This window comes from Spermophilus citellus (assembly GCF_964194105.1).
Source record: "Spermophilus citellus genome assembly, chromosome: 1".
NCBI classification, from domain to species: domain Eukaryota; kingdom Metazoa; phylum Chordata; class Mammalia; order Rodentia; family Sciuridae; genus Spermophilus; species Spermophilus citellus.
In genome coordinates, this window is record NC_138182.1 from 244,323,526 (window position 1) to 244,345,846 (window position 22,321).

Genomic DNA, 22,321 nt, shown 5'->3' on the forward strand with positions numbered 1-22,321 from the left:
CATTAGATTCAAAAGCTAATCAGCTATGACTTTAAAAAAAAAAAAAATGAGCTCTCTATTTCCTTTTTCTTTATGTCCACAGTCTTGTGTAAGGTCTTTCCTTCACATAAGATGGGTATATTTGTGGAAGATCTTTATCTACATTGAGGAATCCAAGAGGCTGGTAGAGGGGTCACTTTGTTCTCAGACTAATAATGACTACTGATAATCTTTCAATACATTAAACAAGTTTTACTGATTTATTAATCTGAAAACCATTTTTATTTTTATATGACATTTACATAACTATACCCTGAAAAAAATCTTCAGCATAAGAAATTGTATACACCGGCTCTACCCCTTAGACCAAATAAAATATTTATTCCATAAGAAAAGCATATTTTAATAATGATTTATATATATGAATATATCTGAATATTTAACATCTGCACACCCTATCTTATAGTTATATTTCAACAATTATTTATTGATGAATTTTGGGTGATTTTCAGTTTTTATTTAGTATAAATGAAGACTCAATGAATGTCCTTGTATGAGTATTTATAAACATATCTATAGTACTTAAGTCCTATATAAGGAATTGCTAAATCAGAAAGAAAATATCCTATACATATTAAGGAACTCTCCAGTACAGGCTTTGTAAATTTATACTCTTCACAGTGTACAGAAGTATTAATAGTTACTTTAAACCAAAACTTTAGATTACAAAAATTTTAACCTTTGTCAGGTAAACCAAATAAGAACCTACCTCGACCACTTCCACTGCCACTTCTGCTTTGGTAAGTGTCACCATTACCTGTAAGGCATCGTTTTGAAGAATATTTAGAGAAAATACAGCTCCCACTCAAGCACATCCACTATATTGCTATTTCTGTTCAATACACTGTAACTACTTAGGGTTCCCCAACCCTTAACCCTCTTTTCTCTAGATTGAATTTAAGCCTTACTTTCATATGAACATTTTCATCAATAATTCTTTTCATTTTTTTTCTTCAAATCATACAAATTATTTTCCCCTAACTTAAAAACTTTTTTTTGAAACCAAGCCAAACATCAAGGTATAATTCACATTTCAAATTACAAGAAATAAATCTTTTAATATAATGTAAAAGAAATAATTTACAGTGCACATATTTTATAGTGAAGGCAAAAATTCATGTATTTTTGCCTAAAGATCTAAAACAGAGAAAATCAGGAACCAACCTAGTATAAATATGTATATTATATTTACTAATAATAGTGCTAAGGGCATATATGATTAGTATTGAGTAATATGTTTTATTTCTTACCTGCACCACTTAATGCTGGTCTTCTAGAACCAAAAAGGCTACCAGTCCTCTGTGTCCCCTCATCTTGGTCATATTCATTACCTTGATTTGGAGAAAATATAATTATATTAATTTTAAGAAGTTTTTAATCATTTAGTAAAGAGGAAAAGGGTCAAGTTATGGTATCAGAAATTAAAATATATGGGCTAAAATGTTTAACAAGAATCAAAATGAGTATTTTTCAAAGTATTACAGAAAGGATTTCTCTATAAATTATATCCTTCAATTACAAATTACTGTTTTGAAAACATTTTATTTTAAACTTTTTTTATAAAATAAGTTAGGGCCAATGCTATCTCAAAATATAAGCAAAAGATAAATCTCCTGCCAAAAGTAGCACTGTTAGTGCCCTCAGAAACTTCACACTGCATCATTTCACTGCTTATTCTCCAGCACAGCATCCCTACTCCCACCGTTGCCAAATCTAATCTTAACCAGCCCTGTACAGACCTTTTGCTTGTTTTTTGTTTGTTTTTTAAAAAGTAGGACAATTTACTAATCTGCTTCACATTTATTAAATCATAATTGCAAATATTTGATGTTTTTAGCTTCCAAAACCACTAATCTATAATCTACTATTAGGAGACACATATATTCCAACAGTCATTTATGAAGATAGCACCTTAGCTCTAAGAAATTATGGCTGGAGGAATTTTAAGGTAGAAAGCCACATTGGTTGAAGCCACATATGTTGAACTGTAGAGCCATACAGAAGGCCACCCACTGAAAAGGTAAGCCATATTACCAAGGCCCTAAAAAACTTAACAAAATGCAATACTAAAAAACTAAGTCACATAAAACTTCTGAAAAAATTCATATATTCTAATTTAACCAATATGTAATTGTATCTAAAAATGATGTTATATGATATGGGTGATTAATTTATATAAGCCACTGTTCTAAAATATTTTCATTTAATCCTCATAACAACTTTATGTGATTTTTTTAAAATCATTTCCTTCTTAACAAATGAATCACACCATTTGCAATCCACTACTAACTTGGTCTTCCTAAACCAAATCCTCCACGGCAACCTCGGAAACTACCTCTTCCACCTCTTCTGGATGGCCCTGAAGCTTCCGAATCGTTTCCATCTTGATAGCCTATAATATTAAAACACACACACACACACACACAAGAACAACACAAAACAATAATAACAAAGAAATCTTGGGGACATGATGACCAGATTTGTTTTGCATAATTCAATAGCATTAAGTAAATACTCTTTAAGACATTAATGGAAGAAAAAGAAAAAAAGAAAAGCCAGAATTGATCATAAATGTAAAGACTTTACTAATATAAATAGATATGGCTATGAAGAGAAAAACCCACTGCTGGCTTTGAGGAACAAAACTAAATACGAGTAAAAGAAAAACTTGTCACTTAAAACACTGAAAGTTGCCACAAATGAACCATTAACTGAACTTCTACAACCTACAAAAGGATTAATTAATCATAGGCTTATATTTACTCCCAATAGACAAATACCTTAATCAAAGTACAGACAAGTAGACACATATAAAATCTCAATTCCTGTTACGCAATTCATTTTTAATTTAACTAAAAACCAACAGAACTAGTTAACAGTTCAAGTAAAATTTGATTCTACCTAAGGCAAAACCAGATCAATTCTAAACCAAAGTGTCAACTAGACAGGAAATAAAGAAATTGAAAATGTTTCGTTTATGCATTTGCAACTATTTACACCTAAAGAGGATGCTCAATAAAAGTGTAAGTCCTATACATGCTACTTATTGACAGCAGATTGTGCATGTTTTAATAGCCTATTTAAAAATGACAGAAATAATTAAAAGTAGATTCACAGTTCTGCATCACCCAAACCTTACACTCCTCAATCTGTCAACAGTATATATCAAGTTGCTTTTATATTCTAAATTACTTATTTGTGCTATTATAGTTTTTAATTTTTTAAGTTGTAGATAAGACACAATGCCTTTATTTTTATTTATTTATTTATTTTATGTGGTGCTGAGGATCAAACTCAATGCCTCACATGCGTGAGGTAAGTGCTCTACCACTGGGCCACAACCCCAGCCCTGTGCCATTATTATTATTATTTTAGTTGTAGATAGACACAATACATTTATTTATTTGTTTATTTTTATGCAGTGCTAGGGATTCAACCCAGTGCCTCACGCATGCCAGGCAAGACTCTACCAGTGAGCCACAACCTCAGCTCCCATTATCTTTTAAGAAAGCTTGTCAGGGTATATCTGAATTTTAAAAAAAGTTTATATTCTGGATTCTGTTTTTTAAGGTATAAGTTACTTTGTAAGAGTATAAAATATACATATAAAATTTTAAAATATAATAAAATGAAAACCACTTAGGTTGAACAATTTATATTTTATCTTCCATATTTGTTAAGTACTTTCACATTTTCCATTTACAAGTGAGAAATTTCCTCAACTTTTTTGATTTGAATATTCATCTGTTTAATCTGTCCAACCCATCCACTGTTTTTTATTTTAATGACTACTCTTTTTTTTGTAAATACAAAATGAGTCCTTTTAAATCTACCTTCCCTGTCTTAGCCAGTGTAATGCCTCAACATCTTTCATATATATATATATATATATATATATATATATATATATATATATATATATATATATCTTAATACCCCCATAGAGAAAAAACTCACACATTTAAAGAAATATGCTCTTTCCCTTCAGAGTTTAAGCCTATTCTGAGTTATATAATAAGACTAATAACTAGAGATGAAAACAACATGAGTATTACATAGAATCAATTCTGCACAGCCTTGTTTTCAGGGAAGGCAGAAACTCCCTGTATCCTACATAATCTTAAAAATTATCCTTGTTGAAATAAATAGGATGAAAGGAAGAATAAGATACAAAGTTAAAAATAAATGAACTAGGCAAGGTGAGATGGCCCACGCCTCCCATCAGCTTGGGAGGCTGAGGCAGGCAGATCACAAATTCAAAGCCAGCCTCAGCAAAGGTGAGATGCTAAGCAACTCAGTGAGACCCTGTCTCTAAATAAAATATAAAATAGGGCTGTAGATGTGGCTCAGTGGCCAAGTGCCCCTGAGTTCAATCCCTTGTACCCCAAAAAATAAATGAACTATAGCCACACTTTCAACACAAAAATCTGAAAAATTATGAATAAAGATGTCATAAAACATAGGCATATTTTTAACCTTATATAAAAATACAGATAGGAAGTATATATAATATATATCAAAATACATTATATCTGGGAAGATATCAACATAAAATGTAAAGTTAAACCATCCTTTATGCTAACAATTCTAATTTTTAATGGCTTTGAAAAAAATATGACATAATATTTTTTAAATCTGGGTAGTAACATACAAAATGTTTGTAATAAAATATTCTTTACCATTCTGCATCATTGAAATATTTTGAAATTAACCACTTTTAATGCCATTTTCATAAAATAACACCAATTGTTGGAGGAGCAGTGCTGCAGATCAAACCCAGAGCCTCCTACATGCCAGGTAGATATTCTATCACTGTTACACCCCCATTAGATATTAACATATTTTTTAAAGTAACAGGAGTCCGTCTGGAGGTATACTCTTAAGTTGTTGATGGACCTTTATTTTATTTATTTGTATGTGGTACTGAGAATCAAACCCAGTGCTTCACACACGCTAGGCAAGCAGTCTACCACTGAGCCACAACCCCAGCCCGTATTCTGCATTTTATAAGGGACCACTGACAATCTCTTATAATTCCAGAAGATATTTGGTAACAATCTTCAGAAAAAAAATGTCTGGTTAAAAGAAATATGAACATATTTAAGAAAAGTACTTACCATAAATTTATTTAATGAGGTCAATATATAAACCTGTGATATATAAAATTCAATTGTTTTTATACACTATCAAACAAATAAAATGGAAAAATGTGGTGTAATATGCACCACTACTAACATCAATGAACAAAGCAACTCCAGATTTTGACTACTCCAAAAAGGCAAGAAAAAAATGAACAAAAACTTCGGAATTTTTTCCAACTCTAATAATGAATCAAAGGTTTGCAACAATTCAGGGAACATTTAGGGAAAAAAAAAGGAAATTTTGTAGCATTTTAACTTACCCTGGTCCCATTTCTTGGCAACTCCACCTCTAAGTTACATAACCAAAAGACTTAAAAACAGGGATTCAAATAGATGAATGTTCAATATTATTTTCTCAATGACCAAAAACAGAAAACAATGCAAGTGTCCATCAACAGATGAATGGATAAACAAAATATGGTAAAGATGTAAAATGGAATATTATTTCACCATAAAAAGGAATGTAACTCTGATACATGCAACAACCTGAATAAACATTGAAAATATGGAACTAAATGAAATACGTTATACACAACAGGACAAATAATGTATAATTCCACTTGTAAGAAATATCTAGAACAAGCAAATTTTATAAGAATGTAGAATAGAGGCTACCAGAGATTGGGTATGGGGAGTTAACTGCCTACCGGATACAGAGTTTCTCTTTGGGTGATGAAATGGTAATGGTTGCACACACTGGAATGTACGTAATGTCACAAACTGTACACTTTAAAATAGTTAAATGGCAAGATTCTATTATGGTTTCACAAAAACAACAACTAAAATTTTTCCAAATCTAATTATATCAATCTACATACCCAAGAAGCTCAACTCAAAGGAAGATAAACCAAAACAGATTGGCACCTAGACACATCTATATAAGAGCAATAAATGATGCTGAGAAAACTGGATATCCACAGGCAAAATAATCACATCCAACTTCACACTATAAATGAAAATGAACTCAAAATGGATCAAAGATAAGAGTTACAACTACAAAATTTTGGAAAGAAACATAGGCAAAAATCTGACACCTCAGATTAGGCAACAGTTTCTAGATGACACCTCAAAGCACAAGCAACAAAAGGGGAAAAAAAAAAGATAAATTAGACTGCAAAGAATGTCAACTTCTGGGCTTCAGAAAATACAACAAGATGATGAAGACAACCCAAAAGGAGAGAAAATATCTGCAAACCATGTATCCGATGACACTCATATTGAGAATATGTACATAATCTCAGAACACCAAAAAAAAAAATAAAATTACCCAATTGTTAAAATGATCTGAACAGGCATTTCTCCAAAGATTCACAAATGTCCAATAAACACACTGGAAAACTGCTCCACATTACAGTCACCATAAAAAGCAAATCATAACCACCACAATTAGTATTGGTAAGGGTGTGGAAAAACTGGAACCCTCATACATTGAGAGTGGGAATGTAAAATGATGCAACTGCTACGGAAAACAATTTGAATTGCTGGAACAATTGAATTTTTTCATTAAAAAGTTAAACACAAAAGTTACCACGTGTTCATATAAAAACTTGTACATAAGTGTTTATAGCAATATTAGTCATGGAAGCAACCCAAATGTCTTCACTGAAGAATAAACAAAATGTGATATATCCATACAGGAATATTATTCAGCCATTAAAAAGAATAAGTATTATCATCTACTTCACCATGGATAAATCTTGAAAATATTATGCCAAGCAAACTTGTGTGCCAGACACACAAGACCACATACTGAATTATTTCATCTACATGAAATATCTAGAATCAGCAAATCCACAGGAAGTAGACTAGAAGATATGGGGAGAGGGGCAAATGGGATTAAGCGCTAACCTGTATAAGATTTCTTTTGGGGGAGAAAAAAATGTTCTGGAAATAGTGAAAATAGTTTCACAACAGAATGAATGTATTTAAAACTATTGAGGTGTACACTTTAAAATGGTGAATGTTAGGGGCTAGGGTTGTGGTTCAGCAGCAGAGTGCTTACCCAGCATGTGAGAGGCACTGGGTTCGATCCTCAGCACTACATAAAAATAAATAAATATATTGTGTCCAGCTACAACTAAAAATATATATATAAATTTTTTAATTAAAAATGCTTAATGTTATACGAAGTGTTAGCTCAATAAAAATTATATGCATCACAAAATATCAAAAACTCAAGTACAGGAACATGTATGAGGACTCAGCAGTGAAAACTACAAAATATGGTTAGAAAACATTAAAGACCTAAATAAATGGGTAAATTCACAGACTGAAAGACAATAGCAAAAAAACTAATTCTCCTCAAATTAATCTACAGATTCAATGCAATCCCCCCAAAAAAATGCCATTAAGTTTTTACTAAGGTTTGAATGGCTGTGTCCCTCCAAAATTCACATTCAAATCCTAATTCCCAAGGTGATGAGACAGAAGGTAGGGGTCTTTAGAGAAGTGATTAGGTCTTGAGGGCTCAGCCCATATGAACAGGATTAATGTTCTTAAAAAAAAAAAAAAAAAAAGCCCCAAAGAGCCGTTGTGTCCCTTTCATCAAGCAAAGACATAGAGAATGAGAATGCACAATCTATGAACACAGGAAATGAGTCCTCACCAGGCATCAAATCTGCTGGTGCCTAGATCTTAGACTTCTCAGCCTACCAAACTGTGAGAAATAAATTTATGTCACTTATAAATTGCCATTTTGAAATATTTTATTACAGTAGTCCAAACCAAGTTTTTTTTTTCTAAAAATGAATAAGTTGATTATATCAAATGGAAATTGCAAAGGACTAAGAATAACCCAAGCAATCATAAAAAGCAGTAAACTGGAAGATTAACACTACCAGATATCAGGACCTATTATGAAACTACTGTAATTACATTATGTAACAATGGAGCAAAAATAGAGGAAGTGATCACTTGAATAGAGCCAAGTTTAAAAACAGATACATATACTTCTGTTACTAGTTAAGGACAAAAGCAGCCCTCTAGTATACACTGGAAGAAAGAGTCTTTTCAATAAGTGACATTAAGATAAATGGATATCCACCCATATGGAAAAAGCATACCTCAATTTTTATATAAAAATAAATTTCCAGTGACTAGGGGAGGCTGAGTCAAGAGGATTTCAAGTTCAAAACCAAGCTCAGCAACTAAGCGATGCCCTAAGCAACTTAGCAAGTCCTATCTCAAAATGAAAAATTTTAAAAAGGGCTAGGGATGTGGCCCAGTGATTAAGCACCTCTGGGTATCAAAAAAAAAAAAAAAGGCACTAAACAAAGATAGTAAATTGTGCTTGATTAAAATGAAATGAATAACTTCTATTCACACCAAAAGACCTCCAACATAAATGCCATACAGGAATTATCTATACTATTCTTGAAACTCTTCTGTAACTTTTATCATTTACAAATAAAAAGGTAAAAATAAAGATGTCCAATAGAAAAATGGGCATGAGACTTAACACACTTCACAAGGTTCTGTCCAAATGGCAGTGCTCAACATTTCATTAGTATACTAAAAATTGCAAATTAAAATCATAATAGGATACACAGCAGAATTGTTAAGACGAAAAAAAATGTCAAGTGCATTGCTAAGGATGTGGCAATATCTTAGTATAAACACTGAAAACATTTTTCAATTGTTATCAAAGCTAAAAATATACAAAGCCTGGTACCTACCAATTCTACTTCTGAGTATATACCAAAAGTCATCAAAATACTAGAAATACTTTTGTAATAGCACAAAACTAGAAGTAATCAAAATATTCACCATTAGAATAGTTGAAACAAACAATACTATACAGCAATGATAATGATCTAAAATTATAACCAATAATATCAGTGGATCTCACAAGATCAATGGATCTTAAGTGAAAGCCAGACACTAAACAGTATATACTGTATGATTCCCTTTATACTGAGTATAAAAACAGACAAAATTAATCTACACTGCTAAGAAGCCATAAAAGATGTACACCGGGCTGGGGTTGTGGCTCAGAGGTAGAGTGCTTGCCTAGCATGTGAGAGGCTCTGGGTTTGATTCTCAGCACCACATATAAATAAATAAAATAAAGGTTCATTGACAACTAAATAAAAAGAATAAATTTAAAATTTTTTTAAATAATAAAGGTAAACCTTCAAGTGAGGTGTTGTAAGTAAAAATAAGCATGAAATGGGACTTCTGTGTGCTAGTAATTTCCATTCCCTGACCTAGATGCTGGTGAACATTAGGTGTGATTGATTTACAAAAAAATTACTGCATTATATGCTTTTAATATGTGTACCTGTGTCATGCCATGCTTCACAATAAATATGCATTTACAAAGGGATCACTATATGCTAACTTAATACCCTCTCATATATGTTTACAGTGAATGGGAATCAGAAATACCCTGTAAAATGACTATGTCCCTGCTAATCACTCTACACTGGTCTTTAAGTCATAATCAAGCACACACATTTAAAAATGGTTTTTGACTGCCTCACTTAAATATGAATCATACTAATTTAGTTAAAATAAATGTAAGCTATTCACTGTTTTCTGTAAACAATCAGAAATTTTAAAATCTAGGCAGTATTTTTCATTAATGTCAAGAATTGCTTTCAAAAAAAAAGAATTTCAAAAAGATGGGTCTGTTTTTTCCTTAAACTTCTGCTCCACCCTAAGCAACTCAGCAAGTCCCATCTCAGAATGAAAATTTTTAAAAAGGGCTAAGATTCAATTCAGAAAACAGCCTTCCCTCATTCTGAAATCCAGTGCTAACTTCACTAGGGAAAGTCTACCATTCAGCCAGCTAACCATGTAATGGGAAAAACAATGTTCCCAAGTTGTAGCAAAACACTGATGCATCTAACTACTATGTTGTCCCAAACAGAGGGCCCTTTAATCATAGATCAAGACATCTGTAGCAATTTTACAGTAACTTCACTATGGGTTTTATGGGTTTTTTTGTTCTTTTGTCAATGTATCTCCATATATAATTGAAAATTAAGTATGATAATTGTTATATGATTTCATCTCAAATTCATTAAAAGTAGAATTAGTAGAGTAAGGTGGAATATTGCTATACTTGAACAAAAACTAATCTAAAATTTCTTTTCTCCTCCAAATATCCAGCAACTCTATTCAAAGACAAACACATCCCCTATTCCATCTTAACCATGATAGAAATTTCACAACATCCCTGTTCTGTAATTTATAACACATTCTTGAACTCTCAGGGGAAAAAATATCCAGTAATGTTAGAAAGTGGAAAAAGGGGCACCTACTGAATATTCTCTTAAGTATTATTAAATGCTCAAAACATATGCACCAAGGTATTTTTCTTAAAGGGTTTCACCACCAGAATTTTTCTTTTTCAACTTCTCTAAAAATCAGTTTTATCAGTTTAGTATCCCTGTCTCAAGTATAAATTGTTCCAAAACACTATCCTTACCGCCTCTCTTGGAAAACCCTCTGTTCCGTGTTTGATTATCTTCACAGTCATTAGTAGACTCTTGAATAAAAATTAAACATGTGAATAGCATCCAAATAATTTCCTTTAGAAACATAATATCTAAATAACACTGTCACAGATAAATTAGTATGAAAACAAAACATTTTCATAAAACATTTTAATTCTTGAAATAATTTTTCTAATATTCTTTTTTTACTTGTAGATGGACACAATACCTTTATTTTATTTGTTTTTATTTTTATGTGGTGCCAGGGATCAAACCCAATGCCTCATGCATGCTAGGCAAGTGCTCTACCATTGAGCTACAACTCCGGCCCCTCTTGAAATAATTTTAACAATGGAAAGTTACATTTTAATTCTTGAAACATTTTAATAATGGAAAATGCCTAATGTTTCTAAATATTATTCATTAAGTATATAATTGAAAACCCACTATTTTCCAAGTATTATCCTAGTAAAAACAAGCCCCAAAATAAAAATTTCATAACAGTTATCTAAACAGTTATCAAGTGACTCTCAAATGTGAACCACAGACCACTAGAAATACATGACTGTTTTATTTATGATCTTATTTTTCTCTCATTTACTGTTTTTAATAACTGAGAAACTGATGCTTTATTATATATACATGCCCACTTCTCATTCATCCTAATGAAATAATTTAAGGACATCCTGGCTTTTCTATTTATAACAATATTATCAAGTAACATTAAAACAGGATTTTTAGGGTCTGGGGTTGTGGCTCGGTGGTAGAACACTTGCCTAGCATGTGTGAGGCACTGGGTTGGATCCCCAGCACCACACAAAAATAAATATCTATCAACAACTAAAAAAAAAGAAAAAATAAAATTTTTTAAAAAGCGGGGGATGCATTTTAACAATGGAATGAGGCTCCCTAGGAGTTACCTGGAGAATTAGTCAGACATAAATGCACAGGCCCCACTCCTAGAGTTTATTCCAAAAAAAGTAGAGTGACAATAAGATATGAGTGATTTTTCAAAATTTAAAAGTTCTAAGCTTTCCTGAAGATTCCAACAAAGTCACTTTGAGAACTAGCTATGGTTTCAAGAGATCTTTGTAGCCAGGAACCTATAATCCCAGCGGCTCGGGAGGCTAAAGCAGGAGGATCCTGAGTTGAGCAAGCTGGTGAGGTCCAAAGTAACTCATTGAGACCCTGTCTCTAAATACAAAAAGGGCTGGGGATGTGGCTCAGTGGTTAAGAACCATTGGGTTTAATCCCTGAATCTCCCCAAAAAAAGAAAGAAAAAGAGATCTTTGTACATGTAATTAATGTTTAATAACTGAAAACTTTAATAGTGATGATATAAAGTAACCAAACAGTTTGTAGGCTATCAGAAAAATTCCTGTGTAAAAGCACTATTTAATGTTTTAATTTTACCAAAAATAATAACTGAGAGGTCTAGTTACAGGCTATTTGAGCTGTGGCAGACAACTGACAAGTGTTCCTAAGGAGTCATCTAACAAGACAACTTCTTGGAAAAGATTTAATGTAAAGGAGATGAGCAGAAAATGAAGAATTTTAGAAGAAAGGTTGGCCCTAAAATAATGATGATAAATAACATTTGTTGCCTTAAAGAAAAAATGATACTGATTAATTTGGAATCTGGCAAGAATAAAGGAGTCTTACATACATTCTTTGACCAATTATATCCCTAAAACAAACCTATATTTATTTTGACTACCCTGGAAAGTGAAACAGAATAATGACCTTCAGAGAAGCTGGATAAAGGATATATGAAAACTCTCTGTACTATTTTGGCAACTTCTTGTGAATCAAACTATTTCAAAATAAAGTTATTATATGAAAAGAAAAAAATCTCTATAGAGCTAGAAGATAAAGCAAAGAAAATGAGATAATGAATACAAAATTAGTTATAATCTATCATATAATATAAAAACAATAACCCAATAGAACTTAGTATGTATATAGCATTGTTCTAAATGCACCTATTTGTATTAATTAATCAATTAAATTTTAATTTTAACATTTAATTTTTTAGGCAGGGTCTTGGCTATGGTATCTAGGCTAGCCTTGAACTCCTGGGCTCAAACAATCCTCCTGCCACTACATCTGTTGTTTTGTATTAATTTTCTTTTTCCCAGAGCTGAGGATCAAACCCAGGATCTCACATATGCTAAGCAAGCACTCTACCACTGAGCTAAATCCTAGCACTGTATCAGTGTTTTAAATTCTCACAAAAACCTTATAAAGTATAATTCTAAAGAAAATGAAATTTTAAAAAAAGGTTCAATGCTTTTTCCAAGGTAATACAACTGTCAGGAGATGGATCTGGGTCTCATATCTAGGGTTTCCAACTCTAAAACCTGAACTCCTTATCACTACATTATACCAGCCCAGGAAAACTAGACAACATGGGAAAAAAACAGCCAAAAAACACTATGTATATACAAGTTAAAAACTTCTACCATGATCTCCTCCTGAGTTTGTCAAAACTTTTAGAAACAAAAGAATATGAACTATTTATATTATTTTTTCTTTTAGGGTAACTAAGAATGAAAACAGAAGAAAGTGAACCACTATGGAGAAAAGTCTGGGAGAAACTGGAATATGTGCTCATATGTTCTTTGGCCTACCATCTCTAGGAAGGAGTGAACTGGGATAACTGAATGATCTTGAGATAAGTGGAAATAATCATAAACATTCAGTGGGTTAAAAGTTGGGAGGTTAGAATAGAAACAGTAGAAACAGTAAAGAAAAGCATGATGATTTTTTTCTATAGTAAATACTAGTTCTGTTATGTATGTTTTCATTTCAACAGGAAAGGAAAAAAGCAAAGAGAACGAGACTGGGAATAGTTTGGGATATTAAAATACAACCTCATTTCAAAAGAGTTTTTAAGTAATCAGGTCTAGTCTTTGAGTTTAGTAAGATCAAGCCTCAAACTTTATTCTCCCCACTTTGGTACTAGGGACCAAATCCAAGGCTTTATTTCTGTTAGACAAGCACTCTACCACTGAACTATATTTCTAGCCTAAGCCTCAAACATTTAATGAAGAAAAACAAGACAACCACAAATGTATCTGATACTGAGTTTTGTCTTTTCTTTCACATGAATTCTTACTTAATCTGCTTAACAACCTATAAAATGGGTGGTGGTCTTCATTCTACAGAATATAATACTATGACTTTAGAAAGATTAAGCAATTTATTCTACCATCATTCAATTAGCAAGTAGCAAATTACTCCAAAGTGTTTTATGCTATAAAGATTCTACACAGTGGTTATCAAATAAAGGATATATCATAATCATGAGGGATGCTTTTAAACACAAGTTCCAAAGCCTCACCCAAATATTCACAATCATTTTTAGGAAAGCAATGTTCATTATGTCTATATTCTATAACATTATTCTATTCTCCCAAACCAGAATGTCAGTACCTTTGACAAAAATGTTTTTTTTAACTTCAGCAGTGATTCACAAATCTCTCTCACAGACTTAAGTGTAAATGGTCCCAAACTGTATTTATATATGGAGAGTAATTGTAATTCTGAATTTTCTCTTTCTACTATCCCATTTTTTTCTAAAGGTAGCACAGCATTCAAAAGTTGTACTCTCAGATTCACTGAGGCAGGTGGCAATAGGCCAAATTAGGAAGCCTGAATTCTTTATCTACAAACCAATAATTCTTTGGCAAGATCCACAGATATAGCTGCTTCATAAATAAAAACTGTCTTTAAACAAATTACATCTGGTCCAGATTAAAATACTTAATTTCTCTTTAGCATGTGCTCTTAATGTTAACACTTTTTGAAGTTACTACAAAAACAATGAACTTACCTTTCCAGAAACCAGAGCTATCACCTTCTTCAAATTTGTTATTTGAAAAACCTAAAAACAATATAAAATGAAACTTGCAAACTTTTGAAAGCAATTTCCTGTACTTCTATGCTTTAAAAATATCACCTTTGCAGAGACGAGTTATGATATCCCTTTAAACTAAGAAAACTATATACAACTAACTATACATATAGATATTGAATGAGCATTCATTCAGGCTGTACTAAGATTTTTGCCTTGTGTCAAGTTTATCAGATCCATTATCTTAAGGTCAAAAAGACCTTTTTTTTAAAGCCAATTTTATGTTTCACCAAATGTCCTATATTCCTCAGTGTGTACATGGCAAGACAAGGGTAACAATATAACAACTATAAGCTTTCTTTTCAAAATACAAAAAAATATTTAAATTTTACAAATTAACTCACAATTTCTTCATCTACCAAAAGACAACTAAATTATAATCCAATGCATGATAATTTTTCCCTTCTCAGTAACATGGAAATCCTGTTAATTTTTCTAGTTTATGATTTAACAACAACAACGTCTTTCATCAAGATCTGCTTTCAAATTTATCATTTCATAAACACCTATGTCTAAGATTTATACATATCTGGAGCATAAAAGACTATCTTTAATATTAATTTAAGGAAAATTCATCCATAATCTTCCATAAAACTAAAAAATGTTGAATCTTAATAAAATTACCTTTAATGCAAAGATATTCAGGGAGTCAGGCATGATGGTTCAGGACTACAGTCTCAGCTACTTGAGAGGCTAAGGCTATAGTAGGCTGATCACTGGAGCCTATGAGATTGAGACCAGCCTGGGCAACATACCATAACCCCCATTCTCAAAAAAAGTAAAAAAAAAAAAAAAAAAGATACATACCTTTAAAATTAAATGTCAATATGGAATGCCTGCCAATTGGTATGTAAATGAAAAAATACTTAAGTATGTTACATTTGGGCTTCCATTAATACAAGGACTAACTAATTACTATTTAGATAGCTACCCAACTTACACACAAAATTGTGTGTGTGTGTGTGTGTGTGTGTAGTCACTTAACATCTCTCTTTTATTATTATTATTATTATTATTATTATGTTGTTGTTGTTGTGGTTGTAGTTCGACACAATACTTTTATTTCACTTACTTATTTTTATGTGGTACTGAGGATCAAACCCAGGGTCTCACACGTGTGAGGCAAGCACTCTACTGCTGAGTCACAATCCCAGCCCCTCACTTAACATCTCTTAACATTACTAAACAAAATCTAAGGTCCCTTCCAGCAAGAAAATTCCATAAAAATTTAATACAGGGGGCTGGGGATGTGGCTCAAGAGGTAGCGCGCTAGCCTGGCATGCGTGCGGCCCAGGTTCAATCCTCAGCACCACATACCAACAAAGATGTTGTGTCCGCCGAGAACTAAAAAATAAATATTAAAAATTCTCTCTCTCTCCTCTCTCACTCTCTCTTTTAAAAAAAATTTATTATAAAGCTAGTATATAAAAAACCAGGTATCCTATAACCTTGCTATATGATTGAATAACAGAAGAATTTTTCCTGGAACAGATAGATATATTATCTTAAAATATATAAAGATAATCTCTAGAGAAAGAATATAGTTCCACAAAATCTAATTTGAATTATTTCACTCATCTAAATATTTGCAGTGTTTGAAGATGCTTGAGAAAAGACTATATTCTAAAGCCTTCTACAAGTGCTGCTCCCTCCTCATTCTTCCTCTAAGAAAAGTCAGTGCTAAGTTTCCCAAATCTTGGGAAAGTCTCCCACCTACACATTATTAGATTTGATCATAAATTCTGCCTGAATTATAATTTTTTTAAGTTCTTAAGGAAAAAATATAATTTCAAACTACTGGTTGCTGGCTCAACTAAAAATGGGTACTCAGAATCGTCTAAGATGGATTTCTTGGTAGAGGTTGGCGAGTATTAAAGAACTGGGATTCATGAGTAGGGTGAATCCATCTGAAGAGAAGTTGCAGCAAGGAACATGGCTGTTTGGGGGAGCAGGATACAGTTAAAAAAATGCATAAACATCCAAAGCAGCACAAACTGCTATTTTAAACTACAACTAGAAAAGTAAAAGCACTCACTTTCTTGTGATCCTCATAAATTCTTGAAAAAGACAAATATTTTCTATGTATATTAGAGGGAACTATGAACCAAAAAACTGAAAATTTTGAGATTAACTCAAGTTTTTATTATTAAGGTATCAGAAGCAAATACCTACCTCTGTTTCCAAAACCTTTTCCAACTCCAAAACTGCCCACTGTGGGTGTATTCTCTCTTCTATTAGACTCGCCAGCATCTGAAAAATTTAGACAAACTGTTTAACATAAAATTAAACACATCAGTGGTGGCATATGCCTGTAATCCCAGTAACTCAGTAGACTGAAGCAGGAGGGTAAACATGGTCAAAGCCAGCCTCAGTAATTTAGTGAGACCCTAAGCAAATCAGCAAGAGCCTGTCATTGATGTGGCTGGTGATGTGGCTCAGAAGTTACCCCTCTAAACTAAGATAAACCATATACAACTAACTATACATACAGATATTTAATGAGAATTCATTCAGGCTGTACTAAGATTTTTGCCTTGTGTCAAATTTATCAGCTGCACTCAGAAAAAAACAAAAAATAAAAAATGGGGATAAAATAAATCTTTGGGGTAAAGGGATTTTTCAAGGACAGGAAAAGAACAGAATAAGAACTTAAAATTAATTGCATCTTTAAAAAAAAATAACAAAACCAATATACAAACATAAATCTACTGCTAGTGGAATACAGGTTTCTACTATTTATTATTTTACTGGAGTCCTTTAACCAGAAAACAAACTTCATGATTTTGTATATGCAGAATGTTCACCTTGACAGACCTTGTTATTATACTCTGTTCCTGTGAGAGTTATTGCTATTGAAAACCTTTTACTCTTATTCTGATTTTTAACTGTTCTATTTATTATTAATAATAATAATATTAATACTAGTAAAATTAAAATTAGGGACTAAAGAAAAGCAGCTTTCAATACCACTCAACTTCACATCTTCTTGTGTCTTACTACTATTTGCTTATATTAACATTTGTAGCTTTATTTCCCACTGCATAATTCTGAACAACCAACATTTTAAATCACACCAAATAAGTTCTCCTACTCCACACTGTGAAGTTCTAGTATTGTGTACTTTCATACATGCTGTTCTTTTGGAATAGTATTCCTTGCTTTCCTAGTTTTCCTACTAGAATTCTTTTCATCCTTCAGAAGACCAATTTTTCTGTAAAGCCCTTCAGCACTCCAGTCATAATCCTTCCTCCACATTCCCAATAACAAAACTATCTGTACCTCTTTTTAGTAATACTTCTTTTCACATATTTCTGTACCACTAAATTATAAAAATCTTGGCCAGGCACCATGGCATACACATGTAGTTCCAGCTACTCAGGAGACTAAGGCATAATCACTTGAGCCCAGCAATTTAAGACCAGTCTTAGTAATATAGTAAGACCCCATCTCAAAAACAACAGCTACTTAAGGGCAGAAATGCAATGTCAAGGAGCATAGAAGATAAAAAAACTGAGAAAGAACAAGAGGAAGGAAAGAAGAACCACTAGAAACTTCCAAAACAACATAACTGACATTCTAAAATATCACCGGGAAAATTTTATCTATTCCCTGTGATTCTTATAAATTACTGTACCTATCTCTATAATACTCTCTGAAATTCCTAAAATCAGTGCAAACTTGTATATGTCCGACTGAGTATTTTCATCAAATCTTAAAGATGTATGTGATTCAAGAATTTAAAGCTGCTTAGCCATACTCCACAGAACATAAAAAGTGAATGTTAGGTAATTAAGACAATTTTAAAAAACACTTCACTAAATGTACAACTTATACTCAGAAAAATTACCAGAGATTGAAGCAATATGTCAGACAAATTATAAGAAAAAGAAGTAATACTCGTGGGTCTAGGAATTTCTGATTGTATATATAGTATAAAAATAACTTTTTAAAGTACTGACATTCAGAAGAGTTTTCATCAGGATTTAATGTGTATTTCAACTTTAAATATATAAAAATGATTTGTGATAAAACCTAAGTGGTGGTTTTGTCATTGAAAAGGGATCTATTCAACAACAGAAGTCTACATCAAAAAGTATCACATAAGCTCTTCAAAAATTATAATTTTAAAATTATCTAAATATATTAACATATTAAATATTAAATATTAAAACATTCTTAAGTATACTGTTAAGGTATTTATTATTTTTATTGTTAGTAATAGTTAACAAAGCCCACATCTGAACCTCTTGCGACAATTAATTACATGATCCAAATCAACATACCTTGACATGTAAGCTTTAAAAGCAAGATATGTATGCATATTTAAAATATAAAATAAGTCAAATAGAAGGACCATATCCAAATATAAAATTCAAATTTGTGTTCATTGTATCTAAATAGAAACTATGTTTTCCAAATGTAAAATGAAATAATACATATTAACTTTTAGATTCCAATGATGAAAAAGGAATTGGAAATATAATAAAATCTTTCAAAGATAAATTTAAGGAGAAGTATTATGCATGTTTAAAAGTACTAAATAGCCCTAGCTATGGAATCCCCTAAAAAAAATAATTTTCTTTTTTTTTTTGATATCAGAAATTAAACACAGTAATCCTCTACCACTGAGCTACATCCCCAACCCTTTTTTTATATTTTGAGACAGGGTCTTGCTAAATTGCCCAGGCTGGCCTCAATCTTGCAATCCTCCTACCTCAGTCTCCCAAGTCATTAAGATTACAGGAATTAGCTACCATGACAAGAAAGTCATACATATTTTTAATTTGAGTTTCTAATTATGTTATTGCACTATAAAAAATGATTTAGAATATTTTCAGCATTTTACTATGAAGTCTAAAAAAACGGATTATAGGAAGGTATCTCACTGTGTTACCAGCTGTCAAATAAAATGTTGGCAATTCTAAAAGTAAAATTTAAAAACCCAAGCTTGGTAAAATAACCTCATAAACCTAATACTAATGAACTAATAGAAATGTTTCCCATAATGCCTTTTCTTAAGAAATACAAAACTCATGCCTGTAATCCCAGCTCAGGAGGCTGAGGCAGGAGGATGGCAAGTGCAACCAGCCTCAGTAACTTAGCAAGGCCCTGAGCAAACTAGTGAGACCCTGTCTCAAAATTAAAAAGATGGTTAAGCAACGCTGGGTTCAATCCCTGGTACCAAAAAATAAATAAATATATATAGATGATATATATCAAGAAAGAGTCCTCCTCATCTAGATCTGCAAAGCTTTTTACATTCCTCCCATGTTAATTATAAGAAATTATAAGAATTATAAGAAATCAATAATCATAAATTAAGAAGAGACAGCTATGTGGAGCATCTGCCCAACCAATCTATCTGTTCAATCAATTTAATTTTGTCCTACTACCCCCCAAAGAAATAAAACAGCAAAAGAATATTTACATTTCAAAAAATGAACTCATTATCCCAAAAAAAAACTACTATACATGGAGTTATAAAACACTTAGCTTTGCACCAAACAGCTATGAAAGCCATTCCATTATCCAAAAGTCCAGGAGATTAAAGAAAAACAAAGATCTTACCTCTGTTTCCCAAACTCCTCCCTGAGGCAAATCCACTTCTCATGAAATGATCTTTTCGAGAAGGTCCATCATCCATTTCTAAAGCAAATGACATTTTGAAAGAAGTCAAACAATAAGTATTCAAGTAGTATGCAAATTGTAAGTCTCCTCAATGTGCCACATGTAGCAAAAGAGGAATTTTATATAGCAATAAGAAAGATGATGAAGAGTCTAGAAGAAAAATGGGCTAAAAATATGAATAGGTAACTCTCCAAAATAAAAAAAAATGGTGACTAAATTTCACTCATAATTCAAAACTGAAAATCAGAAGGAGGAGATAGCAGTTTTCAACCACAGGACTGTTTTTAAATTTGCTAATACCCAGTGCTTTTAAATTTGCTAATATAACCAGAATATTCAAGGACACACGTGAAACAAATATAAATCACACAATATGACTATGACTGTAAACTGAATCAATCAATCTTGACTCTAAATTAAAAAGTATATACTTTTCTAAAGTGCATTAATGTGAAGTAACAGAGATAGATACAAAGGGAGTTTTTGCTTGATTTGAGTTGGTTTGGTACTGGGGATTGAACTGAAGGGTGCTTAACGTCTGAATCACATCCTCAGCCCATTTTTTATTTTGAAACATGATCTCGCTAAGATGTTTAGGACCTCAATAAGTTGCTGAGGCTGGCTTTGAACTTGTGATCCTCCTGCCTCAGCATCCCAAGTAGTTGAGGTTACAGATGTGTACCACCACACCTGGCTAAAGATGTTTTTTATAAGCACAGATAATAGCAAAATTGAAAGAGAATAAAGAAATTAGTCATCCAAAGAATGCTATGCACATTAGTTTCATAGAAATATGTAGCACTCAAATTTACAGAACTTTCTTCCACAACAGAATGTTTATTTAAAAACCTAGGGCGGGGCAAAGCGGTGCATGCCTATACTCCCAGCTGCTCAGGAGGCTGAGGCACAAGGATTAGGAGTTTAAAGCCAGCCTCAGCAATGTTGAGGGGCTAAGGAACTCAGTGACACCGTGTGTCTAAATAAAATTTAAATAGGGCTGGAAATGTGGCTCAGTGGTTATGTGTCCCCGAGTTCAATCTCCAGTACCAAAATATAATAATTAAATAAATAAATTTTTAAAAACCTGCTATGCGGGCCACAAACATAACAAATTTCAAAAATTAATACCATATACACAAAAGGCTTAGAATCCCTTTATATCTGAAATGATTTTTTTTCTTCTTTTTTGGGGGGGAGGGGTGGGTACCAGGGATTGCACCCAACACTGAGCCACTTCCGCAGCCCTTTTTTATGTTTTATTTAGAGACAAGTCTCACTCAGTTGCTTAGGGCCCGGGCTAAATTGCTGAGGCTGGCTTTGATCTCTCAATCCTCCTGCCTCAGCCTCCCAAGTGACTGGGATTACAGGCATGCACCACCATGCCTGGCTGGAATTTTTTCTTTTTTAATGTAACAGTGTTTCTTTAATTTAAGATATTCTGATGAAGAAAATTAGTTTGATAATAGCAACACTAACAGAAGTGACATTTGTGCAACAGTAGAGTGTTGTAATGTAAGTCATTATGTCTTGGAAATCTAATTCCTAACATACAATCAAATAAACCAAACTGATCACCATGCTTCATTCATTTCCTTCAACCATTCAGTAAAATCTATTGTTTGACAAGAGAACCAGTTTACTCTATAAATCAATCATAACAGAAAAAAATTCATAAATATTGTTACATTTTTTAAGCACTTCAACAGAACTCATAACTCAAAGAAATATATCACAATGGAAGTTTAAAACACTTAGAATCACCAAGTGTGGTAGCACACATAATTCCAACTACTTGGGAGGCTGAGGCAGAAGGATCATAAGTTTGAGACCACCCTCAGGACTCAAAGACACTCTCAAAATTAAAAAAAAAAAAAAAGGACTGGGGATGTAGCTCAGTGGTAAATTGCTTGACTAGCATGTGCAAGATTCTGGGTTCAATCCTAGAACCAAAGGAAAAAAAAAAAACAGAAAAGTTTCCAAAAATTAACTCACCAAAACTAACTTAAGAAATAATGCAAACACACATACACACACAGTTATCCTATAGAAATTCAATCAGACTTTAAATTTCTACATCAAGCCCAGAGAGTGTTTTACAGGAGAGTTGTATGAAACTGGCAAAAAGCTAATCAATCCAATATCATACACATCTTCTAGAA

General features: G+C 32.3%; 1 protein-coding gene across 5 annotated transcripts in view; it reads right to left on the bottom strand.

Moving 5' to 3' along the window:
- The window catches only part of DDX4 (DEAD-box helicase 4), a gene marked incomplete at both ends in the record, with an annotated part of 51,943 nt that overhangs the window by 19,680 nt on the left and 9,942 nt on the right, over positions 1 to 22,321 (bottom strand). For 2 of the 5 annotated variants that reach the window (XM_081309122.1, XM_081309121.1), the window contains 7 exons: positions 749 to 796; positions 1,290 to 1,370; positions 2,330 to 2,431; positions 10,612 to 10,671; positions 14,454 to 14,504; positions 16,707 to 16,784; positions 20,103 to 20,180. In XM_081309122.1, coding sequence (XP_081165248.1) covers positions 749 to 796; positions 1,290 to 1,370; positions 2,330 to 2,431; positions 10,612 to 10,671; positions 14,454 to 14,504; positions 16,707 to 16,784; positions 20,103 to 20,180 — 498 coding nt within the window. The remainder of the gene's footprint in view (positions 1 to 748; positions 797 to 1,289; positions 1,371 to 2,329; positions 2,432 to 10,611; positions 10,672 to 14,453; positions 14,505 to 16,706; positions 16,785 to 20,102; positions 20,181 to 22,321) is intronic. The other 3 variants (XM_081309124.1, XM_081309123.1, XM_081309125.1) reach the window with 3 other exon arrangements.